The sequence below is a fragment of the Myotis myotis genome, unplaced genomic scaffold (assembly GCF_014108235.1).
Source record: "Myotis myotis isolate mMyoMyo1 unplaced genomic scaffold, mMyoMyo1.p scaffold_m19_p_2, whole genome shotgun sequence".
Classification (NCBI taxonomy): Eukaryota; Metazoa; Chordata; class Mammalia; order Chiroptera; family Vespertilionidae; genus Myotis; species Myotis myotis.
Window position 1 is genome coordinate 172699913 of NW_023416324.1, and position 24027 is coordinate 172723939.

At 41.1% G+C, this 24027-nt stretch overlaps 2 protein-coding genes across 5 annotated transcripts in view; both read left to right on the top strand.

Annotated features, from left to right (window-relative positions):
• The first annotated feature begins 1847 nt into the window (after positions 1-1847).
• DGKG (diacylglycerol kinase gamma) overlaps positions 1848-24027 on the top strand; it is a 206065-nt gene continuing 183885 nt past the window's right edge. For all 4 annotated transcript variants that reach the window (XM_036349800.1, XM_036349802.1, XM_036349803.1 and 1 more), the window contains exon 1: positions 1848-2146. The gene's annotated coding sequence lies outside the window, so the exon portion shown is untranslated. The remainder of the gene's footprint in view (positions 2147-24027) is intronic.
• LOC118676231 (high mobility group protein B3-like) lies at positions 17326-18889 on the top strand. Its single transcript, XM_036349804.1, is given in 2 exon segments — positions 17326-17905; positions 17907-18889. Coding segments are annotated over 2 exon segments (612 nt in total). The 5' UTR covers positions 17326-17402; the 3' UTR covers positions 18016-18889.

A 24027-nucleotide genomic window follows, 5' to 3' on the forward strand; every position in this document is an offset into this window, starting at 1 on the left:
TCAAATCTCCACACTCTATCTCTGTGTGTCTTCTCTATTCCTCCCATTCAACTTCCCTCCTGTTTTAATAGGCAGAATAACTCAATGTTTCCCCAACCCCTACCTGCAAGCATACATTTCCAAATGCATCAAGATGCTCAGCTAAATATAGGCTCTCCCTCCCTTTCTCCTTCTTTAGAAGGAGTCAAGACTAGACAGGGCAAGAACGTTTTTCTTGTGACATGTGAGTGTTTTCCCCCACAGAGAATGTAAGTTTAGAAATTGAGGATTGTGTGTTCCACATCTATCCAACCAGCACCAGGAAAATATATCAATTAAGGCCGTGACCAGCTTTCTCCTCTACCGGGGACAGAGGCTGTCTAAGCCCTTTCTGTCTTCCTGTTCCTCTTTCCTCCCAAGTAAGGCCCAGGACTACAGTCAGGGAAAGTGAAGACATAGTTGGAGCTTAATAGGTAGCTATGAAATGAAGAAGTCAGCGAGTGAAAGGGAAATAAGGAAAGGTAGAAGAGCTTTCACAGCCCCCTCACCAGGATTTTTTCAGTCTAGCTACAGGGAGCTTTGAGCACCAACCCAGGGTGACAGAATGAGATGTGAATAGTGGAGGGCAGCATGAAGTGTGAACACAGGGTTCTAGTGTTGGCTCTGCCTCTATTGCTGTTTGGAACCTTGGGGAAATCTCTGAGCCCCAGCTCCTCATCTGTCCCATTAGTCTGCCTGCAAATGACCCTATATGGACACTTATCATCAGGGTCCTTGGGGCTGTTTGACATTCATGTTTGAGGCTTCTTCCCCAAATGCCCAGACACCCAAGGCCCCTTGGCGCCTCTGCATCTGCAGAAAGCTTTTCTTGGCTGTAGTCCTGACTCGGGGACCTTCGCTGCCTGCTGGTGGAAAAGAATTCTCAGCTGTGGAAACTGGTAAACTACATATTTTACAGATGAGAGTCCAAATTCCTGATGACTCTAAATGTGGTGTGCAATGGACAGAAGTCATCCTGCTGGTGTGACTTCCTGATGGTGTCACCACCACCACTACTGCCCCATGTGGACATGCACGTCATGGAAAGACAAGAAGCAGCAAGTCACTGGTGTCTTGGCCAATGCTGGCTCTCACCCCTTACCCCTCGCCCCAGTGCCTGTTCTGTGCGTGCCTACATTTTAAAAATAAGATGTGATCTATTTGCTGTGCAAGAAAACAGTTCATGGTCATCTAACAGCAAAGAAGAAGGAAACGAACAAGCCCCAGTCTCTGAGATCTGATCTGGCCTCCAGTCCCCACGCTCTCTGAGGAAGGGATAACTTTTCATATTGAACAGCCACCAGTCCCTTGCCACCAAGGTCAGAGATGTCAGACATTTGGAGGCTGGAGATACGCAGTTCCAGGGAAGCAGAGAGAACTTGTAGATTTTCTTTTTTCTCTGATTGGGCTGAGATGTGAAGGCAGCCTAGATCTGGTTGAGATGTGGAAATGCCCAGTGGGTATTTTACTTGTCAACCAGTTTTCCACCGTTCCCCAAATCAGTGGGCCTCTGGCGCCCTGCGGAACCCCACTGCTGCATCCTCTCCGAACCCCTAAGCTTCTAACGCCTCCTCCCAAACTGAAGCCCTACCAGGGGGAAGTGCCCAAATCATGCCTGCGCCCAAGTTGCGCCAAAGGCACACCGGCATTCATATATGTGCATATGCGCGTGTGTGTTTGTCATGTGTGTGTGTGTGTGTGTGTGTGTGTGTGTGTGTGTATGTGTGTACAAGCGCGCGCACACGCGGGAGTGTGGCAGGGGCGGGCTCTGCGCCCGGGGGCAGGGCTCAGTGCTGAGAGTGGCAGCAGGACTTACCAAGCCGCTAGGGGCAGGGCGCCGCAGTGCCGTACTAGCGGGCAGCCGCTGAGGACTGCTGCGGGGCCGCGGATAACGGAGCAGGCAGACGACCCTGGCATTGCCTAACCCCAGCAGGGCCGCCCGAGCTCTGCAGCGCCCACTCGGGCTGCCATCCCCTCCCCGAGCGGGCTGCGCGGGCGTGAAGACGCTCAGACGCCGGTTTCGGTCCCCTTTCTGTCTTTTGGTTCCTCTTTCCTCCCAAGTAAGGGAATAAGCCCTGAGGAAGGAGCGCTCCGGGAAACCGCGCAACCAAGTGTTGCCTGGCGAGAGGTAAGACAGTAGCTGGCGCAGCGGAGGCGGGCTCGGGCTCGGGCTGGGGGACGTGGGCCGCAGCAACTTGAAAAAGGAGGGCAAAGCCAGAGTCGGTCCCGTGGCCAGGGGAAGGACCTGCAGCCAAGGCCACTGCGCCCACCCTGAGGGTGCCACCTGCTTCAAAGTCCCTGCAGAAGGAGACCTCCGGCTGGAAGGGTGAGGGCGCGGGGAGCGGCACGGGGCAGGGCGCCGGCTCCCTCCTGGGTTGGGAGGACCTTCCAAACCTCAAAGGTGTGCGGGCGGGAGGCGGCCTTGCTCCAGGCAGTTTGCGGAAGCAACTGGTCAGATTTCTCCCCTTCTGCACTTACCGTGCTCTTTGGTGTCCAGTTCGCGCTCCAAGGTGCACAAGGGGAGCTAGGGGCGGGGAACACCTACCGTTTGACCGTTTGACCGCCAACGCTGTGACGGTCCACGGGTTTGAGGACTTGGGCACTCCGCAAAGCTCCTGGGCCAGGGGAGCTCAAAGGGAAGCTGCCGAGAACACGGATACCCTGACAAATATGAGCTTGGGAAGGGGAGAAGGGTCAGGGAGAGCATGTAAAGCTGACCTGTTTAGTCTCCGGGTCACAAGATGTGTGTGTGTGTGTGTGGTGGTGGGGGGGGGGTGTTGTGTGTGTCTTGAGGGACGCACATCTAGTATCACCTGTGGGCTTTCGAAAACTCCACCAGTCCACCTGCAGATTCTGATATTTTCTTCCTCTGGAGGAGTGGACTAGAATTTGGGGAGGGGGCCTGTGGAGTTGGAAAAGCCCTACAGGTGATTCTGATGCGCCGCCTCCATCCCCGCCATAATTGCAGTGGAAAGCAGGGGGCCAGAACGGGGAGGCAGCACCCAGAGGCGAGCCTTCCAGCTGCAGAACCCAAAGTGGCGGACAAGACCCTCCCCCGCCTCCCCACCCGGGAGGCCGGAGGGTCTGCTGCAGCGCGCGGGGTTTTGTGGCTGCGCCGCAGTGATGCGCGGGAGAACTGCGAACCCGTGGGCGCACTCCAAGCAGGCGCCACGCGGTTGTTTCCTCCGGCTTCATTAGCATACAATGACCTCCCTGTCCGGAAGACGACCTTGTCAATCTTTTATTTTGGGTGCTTGGGGGAGTGCACCTTGGCTCTGGAGGTGCGGACCGGGGCGGGCGGGGGTTCACTGATGAGGGGCAGCGGTCAGGACACAGGGTCAGGACTTCCCCTTTGGTTCCAGTCCTGGGAACGTCATCCTATTTCGGTGCCTGGGACTCTTTGCCTAAAACAAAGCCTGCAGAGACTCGTTGTCAATGAAGGAATGAAGGACATTAGATCTTAGGAGGCAAATGTTATCACTGTTTGGACACACACACACACACACCCACGCACACGCACACGCACACGCACACACCTTTGTGCTTTATGACCCTCTCATTCCAGAAATACGTCCTAACATGGGGAGGGACTTCACCATCTGTGGTGTTAGACAGGCTGTATTTGCCAAAGATTCCGTCCTAATATAAATTATACCCATTAAATAAAGCAGCTGCAACTAAGCTAACTTCCCTGTTGTTCCCTTGTTGTACCCCCATCTAAGTATTTTCTTTGCCAATCTTGCCTAAAGTTTGTGCATAGGGCTGTAGGCATTATTACAGATATTTTTATGGGAGGGGTTTGGGGGTAGCAAGCCAGTAGATGAATCTTTGCCACCTTACAATTTTATGTCAGTGTTTAGTTCAGATCAACCAAGAAGTGGGGGGAAATGATAAATGTCAGAACGTCTTGGAATCTAGACTCTCAGAAATAGGAGAAACTGCTAAGGACATCTGTTCCTTGCCCTTACCCAAACTCTCCTCAGAGCACCTTCAACAAGTGTCAGAGGATCCTGCCAACCTGTACACCCAGAGGTTTGGGCTGTGCACTGTGTGATCTGCCGGGGGAGGAAGCCACAAAGCAGCTCTCCCTTCCTGCTGATCTCTGGGGGAGAAGGCTGCCTCCAGCTCCTCCTTTGGATGGGGAGGGGAAAGAGAGAAGTGCCTTTTTGTTGTGGGTAAAACTCTTTAAAATATATATATTATTGAATTACATCATTATGACAAACTCTTTTAGTATAAAAGCAACTCATGTCGATCGAATGCAGGAAATTTGGAAAGCTGAAAACTGTACAAAGAACGAAACGAAACACCTACAATTTGATCACCCAGATTCCACACTGTCAATATATTGGCCTATTTTCTTTCCATCTATTTTTATGCTCTGAAATCTTACAATCCATAGACAGCCAACATTTACTGGGTGCTTAAAACATGTACTTTGCAGGTATTAAGTATTTTGTATTCACAGTGTCATTAATCCTCAGAAGTCTTTCTAAGGCAAGCATTTATGTATTATTAACCTCACAGAGTTCAGGTGACTTGCCCAAATCACACAGCTAGTATGTGGCAAAACCAAGATTCAAACCCAGGCTGTCTGACTCCTGGGCTGTTGCTTAGCCTCTGTAGCTAATGCTTCTTGCCTTTTTTTCCCCCTAATTAGTGTTGTAGCAAAAAGTCCTTCATGCACATCAGCTTCATGACTGCATAGTATTAAGCTGTTAATCTTTTAAGTTGTTTCCTGTCTTTAGCAACTACAAATAACTGTACAACATCCCCAGGCAATGTCTGCTGCACACATTTCCAAATACTTCCTTTGAATAGAATTCCCAGAAGTAGAATCACTGGGCCAAACGGTATGAATGTTTTAAGGCCCCTGGTATATATGACAAGCTGCTTTTTGGAAAGGCTACAGCAATTTACACTTCCATCCAGCAGAGGCAACTGTGCTATAGTCAAAGCACATAACCTCTAGGGCAGGGGTGGGCAAACTTTTTGACTCGAGGGCCACAATGGGTTCTTAAACTGAACCAGAGGGCCGGAACAAAAGCATGGATGGAGTGTTTGTGTGAACTAATATAAATTCACAGTAAACATCATTACATAAAAGGGTACGGTCTTTTTTTTTTTTAGTTTTATTCATTTGAACGGGCTGTAGTTTGCCCACGTCTGCTCTAGGGACTCACATAGACCAAGGCCTCACACAACCAAGCCAGACCACATAAGCATCTCCCTGGTCTCATGGGAGAAGGAATCACAGTAATCCTGCTTTACACACACAAGTATGAGTATGGAACCCATACAGTATGAAGCTGTACCTGTTTTTATGTGAACATGTGTCAGTTGCAGAATTCTCTGGCTAGAGGTCACATATTAACCTTGAACTATTGTGTAAAATACGTATATGAGCTTAAGATCCCCCTTCTCTACACAAGTAATTAGAACAGCCCTCACTCCTATGAATGTGCATCACTACCAGCCAGATTCAGCCAACCCAAGCAATCTGTAACAGCTTCTCAGACTGGCCATATTCACAGAGCTGTTTGTTTCCTCTAAGTATCCAAATTCCACAACCAAACCACAGTGTGAGTTGATACCACTTTATGTTGTAACAGAGTTTACCACCCCTCACCTCCCAAAAGCACTGATGTTTAGAAACTACAAATAAAATTAAAAAATAAGGCTATACACATGATAAAAAAAAAATGTTCTCAGGTGAAGAAAATGTGGCCATAGGAGAGAAACTGAATTAGGCAATACAAAAAGACACAAAGGGGAAATTTTCAAAGAAAACAAATTGACCCTTGCTCTGAGTTCTCTCTGGTTTGCTTCATAGCCACCTCTGCCACCAGCAGTGGGATTAGTGGCCCTGGAATATCATCTGTTGCTATAAAGGGAATAAATGTCAATTGAGCCCCCACTATGAAATCTACTTATTCAAAACAGTTCAGGTCTTAAAATGTTCCTCTGAGAATCCTTCCCTGACTGTTCATCTGGGTTAGAGACCTCTCTCTGCTCCACCTGTAGCACTTGCCTCCCTATGGTAAAAATGATTTATCTGCATATCCCCCACTCAACTGTGATCTCCTGAAGGTACAGATGGCACTGTGGCCCCAGCACCTGAGAATTAAATGTGATGAATGGGCACATAAGAGAATCTTCTAGCTACTATGCTGGTGCTTTATGAACATTGCTCTTCTGATGCATCTTCATGCTGCTCAGACTACTCAGTCTCAGAAATGTACCTGAAAGGTGTCTAGAGCTGTGCTGTCTATTTTCACGTGGGACTATCACCATTTTCATTTAATTCATTAAAATTAAATGAAATTTAAAATTCCATTCCGCAGTCACATTTCCAGTACTCAAATGCCACATATGGCTGCTGGCTACCATACTGGAGAATACACATGTGGAACATTCCAATGATTGCAGACAGTTCCACTGGACAGATTAGATTGTAAGCTTGGTGCAGGCAGGGAGTGTGAGTCTTTTCCCTTGCAACCATCACAATGCCTGGCCAGCAGAGGAGGAGGGGGAGAAAGAAAGAGGAGGGATCATGGTAGTAAATGTAGTAACATTACCTAAACCGTTAATTGAGCACCTACTTTGTGCCCCACATTTTGCTATATTTTGTATATGCATTATCTCACTTAACATTCATATCACACGAACCTGATATTAGCCCTATTTCACAAACAAGGAAAGTGAGTCTCAGAAAGTTTGGTCACAAAGCTAGTAGGAAAGGCTAAGTTTTAACTCAGGCCCCTAAGATTTCCCAAGGGAAAGAATTGGTATGTCAATGGTATTTCAAGAGTGTAAAATTTTGCTTGATGGGTGAGGTAAGGAGAAAGGAACCCACCTATACTGTGTAGCCTAACCAGAGGCCCAAAACCTCCTTAAGAGAACAGGCCAGCCAACCACCACCCTCTGTGTTTCTACCCAGTGAGGCCTGTCATCACCTCCAGAGAGAAATACTTGCTTGGTCAGGATCTCACAGCCAGTTCATAGCATAACCTGGCTCCCCACTCCCTGGTCAGTGCCCTTTCCAGGCTCCATCCTGCCTGAGAGGCCCTTGGGTTCAGTGTCCTCACTATCATTATCACTCTTGCTCCAGTTTTCTCTAATTTCTTCATTCTTAATGAATAAAACACAAAATGTCAGGGGAGGCCTAATCAGCACCAAGTACAGTAAGATGATCACTTCTTTTGTTTTACATTTTATATTTCTGTTGAAACTCTGTAAGGTTGAAGTAGGAATCTATACCAGTAATACCTGTTAAGTTTAGTATCAACTGAAAAAAAAAATCCCAACTCTCTTTTAAACTTGCTCTTGAACTGTGTTGCCTACCCACCCCCACTCCATGCTTGTACAGATGCTACCTGGGACCCAGATACAGAACCCTTGCATTTATTCCTAATTTTATCTTGTTCGATTCAGTCAATCTTGCCAGCTTGCCCAGATATTTCTGGCTTTGATTCTGTTAGTTACTGACCCTCTGGTTGACTTTCTGCCATCCCAAAATCTGATAAGTGTGACCTCTTCAACTAAGTCATCGATAAAGATGATGAACTTTACAGGATTCTGGGATATTCCACTCTATGCTCCTGAAAGTTAGATGTTAATTCAATAAATAAACATCACTCTTTTAGAAAATGTATTCCACTTCTTGTACTATCACTTGGCCCATATTTATTCATCTTTTTCAAAAGATTATCAGGGGTATCTTATCAAAGGTCTTAACAAAGTTCAGCTACCCTTTATCACTGGTATTTCCCTGATCTGCTTGCCTGATATCATTTTCAAATAAGCAATTTTGTTAGTCTGACATAAACTACTTTCATGACTTTAGTCCTAAAGGTTCACTCCACATCCCATTCCAGAATATTTCCTGGAATTAATATCAACCCGATAAGTTAAGAAATTCTCATAAGTTATTTTCCCATGAAAAAAAATAGAACTATGTTTGCCATGAAAGTGGTGGTGATAGTGGTAGCGATGATAGTGGTGATTGTGGTAGTTGGTGGTGATGGTGATGGTAATGGTGGGGATGGTGGAGGTAATATGGGGGTGATGGTGGTAGTGGTGATAGTGTGGTGGTAACAGTGATAATGGATATGGTGGGGGGGTGGTTGGTGGTGGTGGTATTGGTGGCAGTTATTGGAGGTGATGGTGATGGTTGTTGGTGGTTGTAGTGATGGTAATGGGATAGTGGTGGTGGTAGGGGTGGTAATGGTATTAGTGGTTTCCTTACTCTTTGATTCTGAACAGATTATAGAGAGTGGTTTAGTGATCTCAGTTGCATGTTGTCTTAGCACCCTGGAATATTATTCAATTAGTCCAAAAGACTTGTATTAATTTGAGGTGGACTTAAGTGTCTCGGCATCATTAATAATGAGACCAGGAAAGGAGTCGAGACAGCATCTGGTCCCAGGCTTTCCTCTTCAAATTTGGGAATCCTCCATCCAAAGGGAAAGCATACTGCCTGGGGTGACACGGCCTGGACAGGAACCCAGGTCTCCCACTCCTTCCCAGGGCTTTCCTCAGGGCATAACCTTTTTTCATCTTTGTTTTGGAAGTTTAAGGCTTTGTTTTCTGCAGAAGTGTTCATTTTTTTCTCTTGGAGTAAACCTCTGAAGCCATTGATACCTCAGTGAAAATTAAAGATTCTTTCCTGATCATAATTTAAAAGGAGAAAGGAGGCGAGAGCTCACTTTCCAAGTGGGAAATGGAGCCCCATCCATGGCAGGAGAGGGGCACTGAGAGAAAAGGTTCAAGTAAGAAGAGACTTTTTAAATAATTAAAATCACAATAGTAATAACCACCTTTTACACGTGTACCACACTTAGAAGATAACAATGTATTCAGATCCATGATCTCTCCAGATTCCAATCATAGGTGTGAGGCAAGCAGCATGGATGTCACCAGCCTCGTTTCACTAGTGTGATTTTACCAAAGCAATGGCTATGATCTAGAAGAGTTTACTGTGGCAAGAAAAGGGATGAAAGATAAAACTCAGTGGCCACACAGCAGCTGACAAACCCCAGACTTGCTTGCTCAGCTAATCATTTGGGCCCATCATTCTTTTCTGTGTGGTCTGCATGGATTGTTTTATCCTCACTTAAGGCATAAATAGTCTCATCTAAACAGGAGCTAAGTTTTCACTTTCCTGATGACTAATCTGGTGTGAAAGTTCCAAGTGGCCAGAGGTCAGCAGGGCCACTTTGACCCTTAAATGCTGAAATGCTTGAAATGTTTAGCTCCAATGTTTTCATTCCTTGCTGCATTTCCCTACCTCTCTGCTCTGGGACAGCAGCCTGCAGCACTTTACCAGCCGCCTGAGCGCCCTGCCTCTCAGTTCAAGTGAAAGAGCTAATAAAGCTCTCTTGATCTCCCAGAAGGCCAGAGTGTTCCGTCTAGTATCTTTGAGCGCCACACAAAATGGGTGCTCTCATCCAGTCCCCCACACTCCCCATCCAAGATTTCATCAACAAAATGTTCATGATCTTCAGAACCTGACCCCAGGACACCCACTGATAGAAATCGGTCTCCTCCCTTTTCTCATGCCAGGATTTCCAGCAGACTTTGGCTGATCACAAAGTGGTTTTTCCCAGCAATTAAGAAGCCAGTAGCCAAATTTTTCTATACCCGAGGAAGTCTCTACTGTTCTTAATTTTTTAAGCTAATTCTTTTTTTAAAATAGTTTATTGAGTTTTAGAGAGAGAGGAAGGGATAGGGAGAGAGTGAAACATTGAGAGCTCAACATCGATTGGCTGCCTCCTATATGCTTCCTGCCGAGGATCAAGCCTGCAACCCAAGCATGTGCCCTTGACTGGGAATCGAACCGGCAACCTTCTGGTACACAGATGATGCCCAACCAACTGAGCAACACTGGCCAGGGCATGTTTCTAATTCTTAAGTCATGCAAGTCATGGCAAATGCACTCCTGAGGAGAGCCACCCAATCATTTGAAACAACGCTAAGTCAGCAAATATACACAGTGGGGCAAAAGTAGGTTTACAGTTGTGAGTATACAAAACACAGAGTTTATCCTTATATTATTATTATTTATTAATTATTGTATTATTTTCCATATGAATAACTGTAAACCTACTTTTGCCTACCCAGTATATTGAGCACCCCCTCTGTACCAGGCATAGGACTAGGTCTGGGGATTGGGCCAACAGGGTTTCCAGGAGCTGGGTGGGACTGTGTGGAACAGAGTCAAAAACAAATATCATGTAGTATTATCTCTAGATGAGAGTCAGAGGAGGATCATTTCCCCAGCTTAGGAAGGTATTGGACCAAGGAGGTCAGGTAATACTCTCTGGATGAGTAGATGAGCTTAAGCTGAAATTTAGAGGATGAATAGAAGTTAAATGAAGAAGTGAGTGTGCGTAATGCATTCTAGGTAGAGGGAACAGTGTACAGAAAGGCTCAGAGGCAGTCCTTGTCTATAGTTTAGTGTTACTGGAGCAAAAACTGTGAGTTGAGAAATGTTAGGAGATGAGTCTGGAAATGTAGACAGGAGGATCTTGTCAAGTTAAAGAGTGTGGATCTTTTCTCATAGACAATGTGGTGGGGGGAGGGGTGTCACTGAGAAATTAAGTGGAAACTGACATGGTCAGATTCTAACATTAGAGCAAATCCTCTAGCTGCAGCATTGGGAGGGGAGAAAGGAGCCCATTGGGAGGCTGTTGTCAGAATTTAAGTAATGTGAAGGCTGAACAAGGTAGTTCAGATGGAGGGAGGCACAGAGTCAGGAAAGAACTGGTTATTAAATAGGTGTGACGATAGTGAGGGAGACAGAAAAACTAATGGTAACTCCCAGGCTTCTACCTTGTGTGCCTAGGACAGTAGTTGTCCCATCGACCATGAGAACAAATGAGCAGAGGTGAGAGTAGGGTTAGATAATGATTCAGTGCAAGGCATGTTACATTTGAGGTGTCAGTGAGAAGTCCAGATGGAGATGCGGTTGATAGATGAGCTATGTGGCTAGAGACCGAGATTAGGGAGTCATCACGGAAGTGATAGGTGAAACCACCAGAGCCAATGAGCTCATGGGGAAGTCAATTTCCATTTATCTTGAGACATGTATTGCCAGCATCTGAAAGATCCATGTCAAGGAGATCCATGCCTCTTTAATAAAGGGAGGAAAGTTCTCACAGTGTTGAGAGTCTGGGCTTGGCAAGGTGAATTGTGGCAGTAGCCAGTTGCTGACTCAGCTAGACCAATGCCCACATCTGCCAGGTGAACAGTCAGGCATGGCGCTTGTTACAGAAACAATTGTATTCCTCTTCCACATTTGAGCTTCACAAATTTGTAAATATGGTTGGTTTGTGTGTGTGTTTTTTTTATAGAATAGTGGTCCTCAACTCTCATTAAACATTAAAATAACCTTGGAATTTTACCAAAAAAGCAATCATGGATCTCACTCAGGGAGTTAATAATTTCATTGGTCTGGGTTGGGGCCTGGGCCTGAGTAGTTTTTTAAGGGTCCCCAAGTGACAATGTTCAGCTGAGTTAAGAAATGTTACTAAACAAGATGTTTCCTCGCTGCTTCCTCAAATTACAGGGTTTTTTATTCCTTACCTTCTTTGGCAAATCTCCTATGAGTGCATACAGTTTCTCTAAAAATCACTTTAAAATATCAGAACCTACTCTTGACTCTGCACAACAGCCCTGGTTTTGCCTGTACATTATCACTATCTTTGCATTATATGCATATTTTTCCCTCATGCCTTCAAGGAGAACCTTTGGAAGAAGAATCATGGGAAACCTTGTCAAATATCCTGACTTACAACTGTAATCTACCACATTTCTCCCTGAGTTACATAACTTATTGACCTGTCAAAAAGATGCTATGACTTCTGAGTGAACCTTGGTTAGTCCTAAGGGTTCATTGCTTTCTCTTCTAAGTGCTCACAAAGCTGCACTTAACCCAGCAGTTCTTGGATTTTCATTTATATTAGAATTGCCTGGAAACTCTTCCCTCAGAGATACTGGTTCAAGGGGTGGGGTGGGATCCACAACCAACATTTTAAACCAGCACCCAGAGTGATTCGGTTCAGGTGCACCACCTTTGAGAAATGTGGTCTTAAAAATGGGAAATGAAGAATACACATTTAACTTATACCCACTCCCCTAGTGTTTTTTTGAAATAACCAACTTGATATATAAAATACTTTAATATATTTATTATAGTACTGACAACCAGAAAGGATACCATATAATGCACTTTTTAGAAATTTTGACATTCCATGATAAAGACTGTACCCAAGAATGAATTGAGGGAAAGCCCAACCAATCCATAATTCATCAAAGTTGATGGAAAAGTTGGCCTAGAGGTGAAAAGGAAGGGATTCCTAAAAGAATTTCACTAGCATCTCTAAGTTAAGATGGCAGGGGCTGCAAATAATTGGAGAAAATATTTTCAAATCACATATGTGAAAGAAGGTTCATATTAAGAATATATAGAGAACTCCTAAAACACAACAGCAATCTGATTCAAAATGGGCAAGAGATTTGAAAGGTGTTTCCTCAAAGAAGACACACCAATGATCAATAATTATATGAGAAGATGCTCAACATCACTAATTATTAGGAAAACCAAAACCACAATGATATACTACTTCACAGCCATTAAGATAGCTATGATTTAAAAAATATTGATGAGGATGTGGAGAAATCGAGCACTGTTGGTGGGATTGTGAATAGTGCAACTACTATAGAAACAGTATGACGATTCATCAAAAAATTAAAATTAGAACTACCATATGATCCAGCAATTCTACTTCTGGATATATACCCCAAAGAATTGAAAATAAGGACACGAAGAGATATTTGCATATCCATGTTTGTAGCAGCATTATTCACAATAGTCAAAAAGTGGAAGAAATCTAAGTGTCCAACGATGAATAAATGGATAAACAAAATGTGTACATAATGGAATAATATTCAGCCTTAAAAAGGAATGAAATTCTGACACATGCTACTACATGGATAAACCTGGAAGATGTTATGCTAAGTGAAATAAGCCAGTCACAGAAAGACAAATACTATATGACTCCACTCATGTGGAGTATTTAGAATAGTCAAAGTCATAGAGACAGTAAATAGAATGGTGGTGGGGGTGGGGAGGAGAATGGGTTGTTATCATTAGTAGTACAGAGTTTTAGTTTTTCAAGATGAAAAAAGTTTCTTGGATGGATGGGGTGGTGGTGATTGCATAATAACATAAATGTACTTAATGCCATTAAAATAGACTTAAAAATGGTAAATTTTATAATATAAAATTAACATAAATTTCCAAATGTACAAGAAAATTGGCAAAATACAATCATGAAGGGAAACAATGTATTTTTATCAATCTTCAACATATTGAGTGAATAAACAAATGAGTATATCAAGAATTTTAAGGATGTAAGGAACCTGATGCAATGAACATATACTTGACTTCACATTCAAGTAAATGTGTGTATGTATGTATATATATACATACGTAGATGATGGGAAACACTTCTCAATCACATTAGTGCCTTCTCAGACATGCCTTGACCAGTATACACACTGGACCATGAGACTCACTCTCAGTAAACCTATAGTGGAAGTTTGTGAAAACAGTCTTTAGCAGTTCTAAAGAAAAGATAAGTAATGTCTCCCTATAAAATAGACACAATAAAAAAGGAAAAACTTAAAAATAAATCTCTAAGTTATATTACAGAGATTTAAGAACACATAAGGAAACTTTCAAAAGAGAGAAGTCTGAGATTAGGAAACTTCTTTAAAGTGAAAAAATATGGTGTTGAATTAAAATCATGTAATGGGAGCATGAACATTAATTAGAACAATGCAGAAAACTATAGATGAATGGAAATTCTTACAATACTCATAGACACATAAAAAATGAAATAATGAGAAAATGGAAGCTACAATTCAACAAATTAAATATTAAAAAACAGAAAACAGAATTTTTCAGGGGAAGAGGAAATGCAAGATGAATTATAATAAAAAACATAAAAAATAATCATTCTGGCCCTTACCGGTTTGGCTCAGTAGATAGAGCGTCAGCCTGCGGACCGAAGGGTCCCAGGTTCGATTCCGGTCAAGGGCATGTGCCTTGGTTGCGGGCATATCCCCAGTGGGGGGTGTGCAGGAAGCAGCTGATCAATGTTTCTCTCTCATCGGTGTTTCTAGCTCTCTATCCCTCTCCCTTCCTCGCTGTGGAAAATCAATAAAATATATTTTTTTAAAAAATAATCATTCTGGTATCAATTCATAATAGTTCATTGTGTACCAGGGACAATAAAAGTATATTCTGGTGAAAGTTATTAATTTATAAGAATAAAAAAATCTATTGGTATATTAACCACTGAAATCCTTTACTGACAAGAAGTATTTACTCAATATATTCTGATGAAAAAGGAAATTAATGAACATTAAAATTTGAGAATGTAGCAGATGTGGTATAAAAGATATGAGGTGGATAATGAAACCTGTCAAATATAGACTTAGTGTTTATATGTCATTATTATAGTTATGGAAAAATGCAACTATCAAAAATCATTCTTAATGAAAAAAGATACATGAAAAATTTAATGACAATAATTTCAGGCTAAAAACTCAAATTACTCCAGAAAAAAAACTCAAGTGCTAAATCTCTCATCTTGTACTATGGGAGACATTGAATATTGTTTCATTGTTGATATAGATAAATATGTTTAAATATATATATATTAATTAAATCTTTATTGTTCAGATTATTACATTTGTTCCTCTTTTTTCCCCCCCACAACTCCCCTCCACCCAGTTCCCACCCCACCCTCCGCCCTTACTCCCCACCCATTGTCCTCATTCATAGGTGCGCGATTTTTGTCCAGTCTCTTCCGCATCTCCCACACCCCTTCCCCCCCGAAGAATAGTCAGTCTATTCCCTTTCTATGCCCCTGATTCTATTATAATCACCAGTTCATTCTGTTCATCAGATTATTTATTCACTTGATTCTTAGATTCACTTGTTGATAGATGTGTATTTGTTGTTCATAATTTGTATCTTTACCTTTTTCTTCTTCTTCCTCTTCTTAAAGGATACCTTTCAGCATTTCATATAATACTGGTTTGGTGGTGATGAACTCCTTTAGCTTTTTCTTATCTGTGAAGCTCTTTTTCTGACCTTCAATTCTGAATGATAGCTTTGCTGGTTAAAGTAATCTTGGTTGTAGATTCTTGGCATTCATCACTTTGAATATTTCTTGCCACTCCCTTCTGGCCTGCAAAGTTTCTGTTGAGAAATCAGCTGACAGTCATGTGGGTACTCCCTTGTATGTAACTAACTTTCTTTCTCTTGCTGCTTTTAAGAGTCTCTCTTTGTCTTTTGCTCTTGGCATTTTAATTATGATGTGTCTTGGTATGGTCCTCTTTGGATTCCTTTTGTTTGGGGTTCTCTGCGCTTCCTGGACTTGGAAGTCTATTTCTTTCACCAGGTAGGGGAAGTTTTCTGTCATTATTTCTTCAAATAGGTTTTCAATATCTTGGTCTCTCTCTTCTTCTGGCACCCCTATAATTCTGATGTTGGTACGCTTGAAGCTGTCCCAGAGGCTCCTTACACTATCTTCGTATTTTTGGATTCTTTTTTCATTTTGCTTTTCCGGTTGGGTGTTTTTTACTTCTTCGTATTTCAAGTCTTTGACTTGATTCTCGCGATCCTCTGGTCTGCTGTTAGGAGTCTGTATAATATTCTTTATTTCAGTCAGTGTATGCTTAATTTCTAGTTGATCCTTTATCACAACATCGAGGGTCTCACTAGATTTCTTGAGGATCTCACTACATTTATCGGCGGTCTCACCAGTCTTTTCGGGGGCCTTACTAAATTTATCGGCGGCTTCTAGACAGTTCTTGAAACACCTTAAAAGTGTGGTTTTGAACTCTATATCCAGCAGTTTTCTTTCCTCCATTTCTGTCATTTGTGTCCTGTTTCTTTGTCTCCGCGTTTTTTATGCTTTCTTGGTGCACCCCCTTGTGGTCTTGGTGCACAGTCTTGTTGTAGTTAAGCCTTGATTGTTGTAGGTAACACTGGGGGGAATTCGACCTCCAGGCCAATTGGCTGTGAGAATCAGCTGTGTCTTCAGTGGGAGAACTTCTGTCCTGATCTCTAGGGAGGTGCTAATCTAGCTTCTGCCTGAGGCTATCCAGCAAATGCCTCTGTGCAAGGTTTGGGCGGGGCAGGTCCCAGGGGATCAACAGGGTGGGGCTAGCAGTTATGGCTGCTCTCAGTCCTGCCTTCAGAGGCTCTGCTTCTCAGTGTCCCAGCAATTGCTGCAAGTACCTCGGAGAGAAAGCTGCCCTTGAGTTCCGACCGATGCCAGACAGTCCTGCTTCTCCTGTTTGAGTCTGGGTCCCCAGAGACTCGCCCGGAGCTGGAGCTCAGAGCCTGAGACTCCCTCCCAATTGAAAAAGACAACTGTGCCCTCAGCCGCCAGCCCGCTTCACATGCACCTCCGCACCTTAATATTTTACTTCCGCACCGCACCTCCTCTGAGTCTCAGTATGCTTTTCTCTTTCCTTCTAGTTGTAGAATCTCCACTCAGCCAGCCTTCCTGTGGTTCTGGGTGATGTCTGTTCCGTCTTTTAGTTGTATTTTTGAAGTGGTTGTGCGAGGCAGCAACCTCCGGTGTTTACCTATGCCGCCATCTTGGTTTCTCCCCTAAATATATTTTTTTAATGAGAAAGAGAACAGATGAACATAAAACTAGAACTGTCACATTTAACTTCAAAATTAAGAGTAATTTTTGTTATAGCCAAGATTAAAATCTAATAAAGAAAATAGCAAGGGAACATAAAAAAAAAGAAAGTATAATGTTATAGCCAAAATTAAATTCTAATAAAACAGCAAGGGAACATAAAAAAGGAAAGTATAAAATAAGATGCCAGAAGTGAGGTCAAACATATTATCACATTAAGTGTGACTAGTTAAATAGTTTCTATTAAAAGACAAACAGACATATTCAGTAAAAACTAACTTTAAATATATGCTGTTTTAAACAAAACGGGACAGAAAGAAATAAAATAGGGGGAAAAGAAAGGGCATAGATATACCAGGAAAATGCAAAACAAAGAAAGATGGGAGATCAATATTAATATTAGAAAAGAAGAATTTAATGCGGGAAACTTTAAGTGATGCATTAAATGTGACTAAAAGAATCCACTAGAAGACATACATCCTTAAATATTGTTATTCTGATTAACATAAATTTCAAAATATAGAAAAAAATTAACAATCATGAAGGGAAACAATGTATTTTTATCAATTTTCATCATATTGAGTGAACACACAAATTACTATATCAAGAATTTTAAGGGCGCTGCCCAGACTAGCGAACAATACAGTCAGGATGGCTAAAGGTGATCCCAAGAAGCCAAAGGGCAAGATATCTGCATATGCCTTCTTTGTGCAGACATGCAGAGAGGAACATAAGAAGAAAAACCCAGAAGTTCCAGTCAATTTTGCAGAGTTTTCTAAGAAGTGCTCTGAAAAGTGGAAGACCATGTCGGCAAAAGAGAAATCTAAATTTGATGAGATGGCAAAGGCAGATAAAGTACGCTATGATCGGGAAATGAAGGATTATGGACCAGCTAAGGGAGGCAAGAAGAAGAAGGACCCAAATGCCCCCAAAAGGCCACCGTCTGCATTTTTCCTTTTCTGCTCGGAATTCCGCCCCAAAGTTAAATCTACAAACCCTGGAATTTCTATTGGAGATGTGGCAAAGAAGCTTGGCGAGATGTGGAATAACTTAAGGGACAGTGAAAAGCAGCCTTACAACAATAAGGCTGCAAAACTGAAGGAGAAGTATGAGAAGGATGTTGCCGACTATAAGTCTAAAGGCAAGTTTGATGGCCAAGGGTCCCGCTAAAGTTGCCCGGAAAAAGGTGGAAGAAGAAGATGAAGAGGAGGAGGAGGAAGAGGAGGAGGAAGAAGAAGAGGAGGAGGAGGAGGAGGATGAATAAAAAAACTGTTTATCTGTCTCCTTGTGAATACCTTAGTGTAGGGGAGCGCCGTAATTGACACAGCTCTGATTTGAGAGGTGTCTGTTGCCCTCATTAGGATTAATTACACAATTGGGTCATGATCATATGTAGTCTCTCAAAGTGCTCTAGAAATTGTCAGTGGTTTACATGAAGTGGCCATGGGTGTCCAGAGCACCCAGAAACTGTATCAAAGTTGTACATATTTCCAAACATTTTTAAAATGAAAAGGCTCTCGTGTTCTCCTCACTCTGTGCACTTTGCTGTTGGTGTGACAAGGCATTTAAAGATGTTTCTGGCATTTTCTTTCTCTTTTTTTAATCTGTAAGGTAGTGTTACCTATTTGGTTATTGGCTAGAAATCCTGAGTTCTCAACTGTACATATCGATAGTTTCTAAAAAGAACAAACAACCAAGACAAGCTCTTGATGCTCTTTGCTTGGCGTTGAGGCTGTGAGGAAGATGCCTTTTGGAGGGGCTGTAGCTCAGGGCATGCACTGTGAGGCTGGACCTGTGGACACTGCAGTGGGCATCCATTTAGCTTCAGGTTGTCTTGTTTCTGTATATAGTGACATAGCATCCCGCCATTCTTAGCTGTGGGAAAAGGTGGGTCAGGTGGCATGAGAAGTATTTGGATCTTTTTTTTTTTTTTTTAGTTGTGTGGTAGTTTTAAACTTTGTTTTAAAACAAACTACAACTCTTCATTGTCAACGAAGTGAAGAGTCACTGCATCAATGAAAGTTCAAGAACCTTCTGTACTAAACACGATTTGCAACGTTTTGTTAATTTTTGTATGTTTAGAATGCTGAAATGTTTTTGAAGTTAAATAAAAACAGTATTACATTAAAAAAAAAGAATTTTAAGGATATAAGGAACCTGATACAATGGATATATACTTGACTTCACATCAAGCATAAATGAATATATATTTATTAAAATGCTTATGATGTGCTGGGGGTGGTGTGGCTGGGGAGAGATCAATGGGGGGAAAAGGAGACATATGTAGTACTTTAAACAATAAAGAATTTAAATATTTTTAAATGCTTATGAAATATTGAGAAATTTTTTATCACATTTTTTAAAAAAGTAGAAATTTTCCCAGCAGTAAGAAAAAATAGAACCGAAGTAGAGTTACTCTAGGATAATTTATTCTAGAAACTTGATGTAGCCTGGCTGCACACCCACCTGCCACTCTTATTTCAGCATTCAGGAAGAACAAGATTCAAGACCTGCTATTTGACAAGCATCAAGTCTATAGAATACTTCCTTCTTTAAGAATGAGTAAACAGTAAAACTAGATAAGGGAGAAAGAATAGCATACAGAATAAAAATAAATGAACTCCTCCAGTTAGACCTCAAAAGACATTTTAGGAGACTGGAATCCTCTTAAGAGGGCAAGGAGCCAGGGCCTCTACAAATCAGAAGAGAACCAGAATAGGCTGAGATGAAAACAAAATATGGTATGCAATGATATGAATGAAGTATGGAAGGATTGCAAGGAAACTAGAACACAGTAACACAATTAAACTCTATTAGGTAGAACTAATGAGCAGAGTTTAGTCTATAGAAAATCAGATTAAGTATGGGGAGGAAGCGATGCCATGAAGGATAGTTAATTAGTACTAAACCCAATTAAAAAAAAAGAGATGTCTAGCTAATTATTGTAAATCCAGTTTTAAAATAGTATGCAAAAGTAAAATTCAAAGAGAAGATATGCATTGTTACAAAAATTATGAAACAACAAACGTGAATTTGAAACCCCAGACTACATTTGTAAAAGCCTGGGAAACACTGGTGTTTGTCCAGAGTCTACAGGAAAGGATGGGACACTGAAAACAAAATGCTCTTAGTGCCTTGGTTTAACTATGAGAGCATCATCTCATTTTTGACATTTAAATTTAGAAAATAATAGTTACATAATACCTTTTTCATTAATCTATCTTATAAGAAAACATACTTTATATGGCAAAAGACAGAAAATAAAGGACATAGCATTAAAAAAATTAGAAGAAGCAAAACATGATGAGATCAGTTACCTCCATTATAACAATTAACAAAAACAAATGAAATAACCTAACCTACTTTTAAGAAAGGTCTGCATATTAGGTCCAAAACTAAAATCCAACCATATGTTGTTTACCATAGTCATTCCTAAAATAAAATGACGTGCAAATATTAAAATAAAAATTCAAGACAAATATCATTAAATAGGACAATGAGGGTTGTTTTATAATGAAGAATCCAGCTCACAGTGAAAATTTACCGTCATGGAAATGTATGCATCAATAAATGTTGATAGATGAAAAGGTCATGCTGCATACAAAACACAATAATGGTGAAAGACTTCAAAATGCCACTCTAGGGCTTTCATATATCAAGTAATCAAACAAGAAATAATATAAATAGAGGAATTGTGAAATGCAATTTTAAAAAATATATGTTGCATTATATCTAACATGCAAAGAATAAATTTCTTTTCCAGGGCTTATGGAACATTTACAAAAATTAATTCTATATTAGGTTACAAATAAAACCTCAGCAAGTACCTTTAAAGCAAAAATAGTAAAGGTCATAGTCTTAACCATTAAAAATGAGTAACAAAACAATAAATAGCAACATGGGGGACAAGTAATGAATTATGGTCCATTTATACAATAATATACTCTGTAGCCATGAAAAACACTATTTTATGTAGAAGAATGTTTAATAACACCAAATAATGGTCACCATATATTGTTAAGTGAAAAAGTTAAAAAAAAAAAAAAGTTAAAAAAATTCAATGCATACATCTGTACATGATAGAAGTCCATAAAAGATTTACAGCAAAATGTTACTTGTGGCTATGGTTAGTGGTAAGATTATATGTGATTTTTATTTTAGAGTCATTTAAAATATGATAGGGATTCTTGGCTAAGATTAGTATCATGCTTACACTGTTTACACTTTGTAGAATCTATAATCTTCCTTTTTTAATAATAAAGATAAGATTAAATTTGCTTGCTGCTAATCTATTGGCTTTTTGCTGTCGTTCTCCAAAATTTTTCAAAGATCAAGGAAACTGCGCAATAACCTCCACTAGCAGTTCTCCTGGTCATCCTTGTTCCCAGGCTAAGCCGTTCTTTGCTCTTCTTGCTCTGAAATGAACTAGTCCACTTCCCAAACTACCCCTAATCTTTTTATTTTGCCAATAGTTTTTATTTGTTTATGTCTCTTACTATTTTCAGATCATTTTGAGCTATTTTTTTCATGAAGTAATTCATATACATTTGTTCCCTCTTCCTATATCTACCTTATTTCTAAAGGTTGTTTTTTCAGATATGAACCCATGGACATGCAGGCATTTTTTTTTAAGGACCATTCTTTTTTCTGTCTTCTCTTAGCCTTAATCTATAGTTTCTGGCTATTTATTACAGCCAGGCTTCTCCTTCTTGACAACCCTGACCTCTGAGTTGGAATGGCTTCTCTCTCCAAAAAAAAAAAAAAAAAAAAAAGTCTCTGCATACTTCAGCAGGCAGGGTCTTTCTGTTGGTCAGAAGGAGGCCCACAGGAGTTCATCTAGTTAAGCTTCATGACCCCATGACAAGAGTGAAATAAAAACATTTGTATGATGCTCTATTTTTAGCTCAATGAGACTTTCTGCAAACGCATAGCCAGGACAAGTTCCCTTTCACTGCTTCAACTTCCCTTGTGCCAGAATAGTAGTGGCTGGGAATGCACCCTGCATCTTCTCCTTGTGGCCAAGTGGCCTATGGACAATGCTCACAATGCTATTACACATGTTCCTTGCCCTTTACTGCTCACTCATAAGGTGCTCTGCCTTTAGGGTCATAAAGTCCCATCATAAGCCAATTTTTGGTCCAAAGCCATGTTGCCATATAGATATAGCCCATAAATACAGCTTAAAGCACTCTTTGCAATCCTATATACGTATGTGTATTTGTGTGTGTCACTAGGCATCTCCCCTATCATGTTTGTCTTTTTTTTTTTTATCACTTTGGATAGATTCATGGTATTATTCCAGCTCTTTGACCTCTTCCTCATCAGCCCCCAGGCAAATAAATACCTCTGCCCCCAGCTCATGAGTTACAAGTCTTTCATTACTAGACATGAAAGTAATGATAAATTACTTTCAGCATCTGATAAATCATGACCCAGAAAGCTACATCTAGTATTGACGTTGTTTGCTTCCTTTTTATCCCAGAACCCCAACTGTCAACAGAAAGAATGCATGACAACTATCATTCCTAGTCCCAGATTTTTCACTGTCTTGACCCAAACTAGTGGAAGATTGGATTAAACTAGATGATAAAGGACCTTGAATGCCTGGAAAAGAAATTAGACACAAACTGATAGTCAATAAGAAGCAGTTATTGGTTCCTAAGAAAGAGAATAATTGAAGCTAGTAGCTTTTGTAGAGTAGAGTGCTCATATGCAGAGCAGAATGAAATGGAGTGAGGAAGTTGTGAAGACTAGAGGCAAATGCTGAGGCCAATTAGGGGTTGTTACCCAGAAATTGGAGGTGCTGTCACAAGGAATTAAATTAAGAGAAATGGACAGAGCTGACAGATAATATAAAACAAAACTTGGTAGGTTGGTTTTTTATTTGGTATTCAAATTTTGGAGGAGAAAAGAGGTGGAGGTAAATAATACCAATTATCAAGCATACTGATCTGAAGAATGACATTTCCATTGAAAATATGAGGAACATCTATGTTATATCACTTGGGAGGTGGGAGAAAGATAAATTTGAGAGTAGATCTATTTATGTAGTTAAAAGTCACACCTAGTGAATGATTGGAAGACTGTATAAACACATGTAATTCCATCAATAACAGGATGTCTTTCTGACCTACCTAAACTCAGCATGTAATTCCATGCTCTGCCCAAAACAATGTCAGTCAATCAAATAAAATGATTTTTTATTCTTTAGTGGGGACTGATTTCCATTGTGTTTGTCTAGTTCAAAGTGATTCACTCAGGGAGGTCAATCTCTCCAATTGAACTATAATTTATTAAACACATTCAGCCACGTGACTAACTGTGCTCATTTGCCAAACCCTCCCGTATCCTAATCTAGCTTTCGCATCCAGCCACTCCTAACACCTGCAAGCAGAAGCTGCCACAAAGTTCCCATGTCATAGTTTTCTGCTTTATTCATTAATTGCTTCTTAGGGGTGAAAGTGAAAATTCACCCCACTTAATCTTTTACCTCTGGTTCTGAAAAGCATCATCCTTCCCTTCATCCTCTTCCCTAAAACGAGGTCTAAGATTTTCATCCCTAGCTTCATACCGTCTCTCATCTTAAACCCCTTTCTCCAGTACAAAGCACTAAAGATATCAGGGAATCTTGATACATTTACCTGTATTTGATTTAAAAAAAAAAAAAAGAAAGGCAATTAACAGCTACTAAATCCTGTGTGCCAGGCACCGTGCTAGGAAATCTATATTCATTATGTCTAACCTTTCTCACTATATCACTGTTCCAGTTTCCCACCTGAGGAAACTTAGGCTCAGACCGATTAAATAAGAATAAATACTGTGCTTAAAACCACAAATCTAGGAAATTGCATGATGAGATGTAGACCCAGTGTGTTGGACTCCAAGGCTATCCTCTTCTGATTTCGGACAGGTCTAGATTTCTGGATGTAGGATAGTGTTGGCAATTTGTTCTCCTCATCAGAAACCAGTGGTACAAAGGAATAATAGAAGAGAACCTCTTTTCACCTCACAGGCCCCAATGTGTAGACCTCTAAACATCTCACCCACTCTCCACCCAACAGGGTTCATGAGTTTGGAAAATTTGGGGGGAAACGAAATGGCACATTTCTAGTTAGTTTGACCTGAGGAATTCATTAGCTATAATTTTTATTAAAATTGAAAATACAAGAAATAATCTCATAGCATTAAGAAACTCTTTTAAATTAGACCCAACTTAGGAGCCTTGAAGTTTTGATTTCCACAGTTTCTCCCTCCGGTGCAAGCATGTCAGGTACAC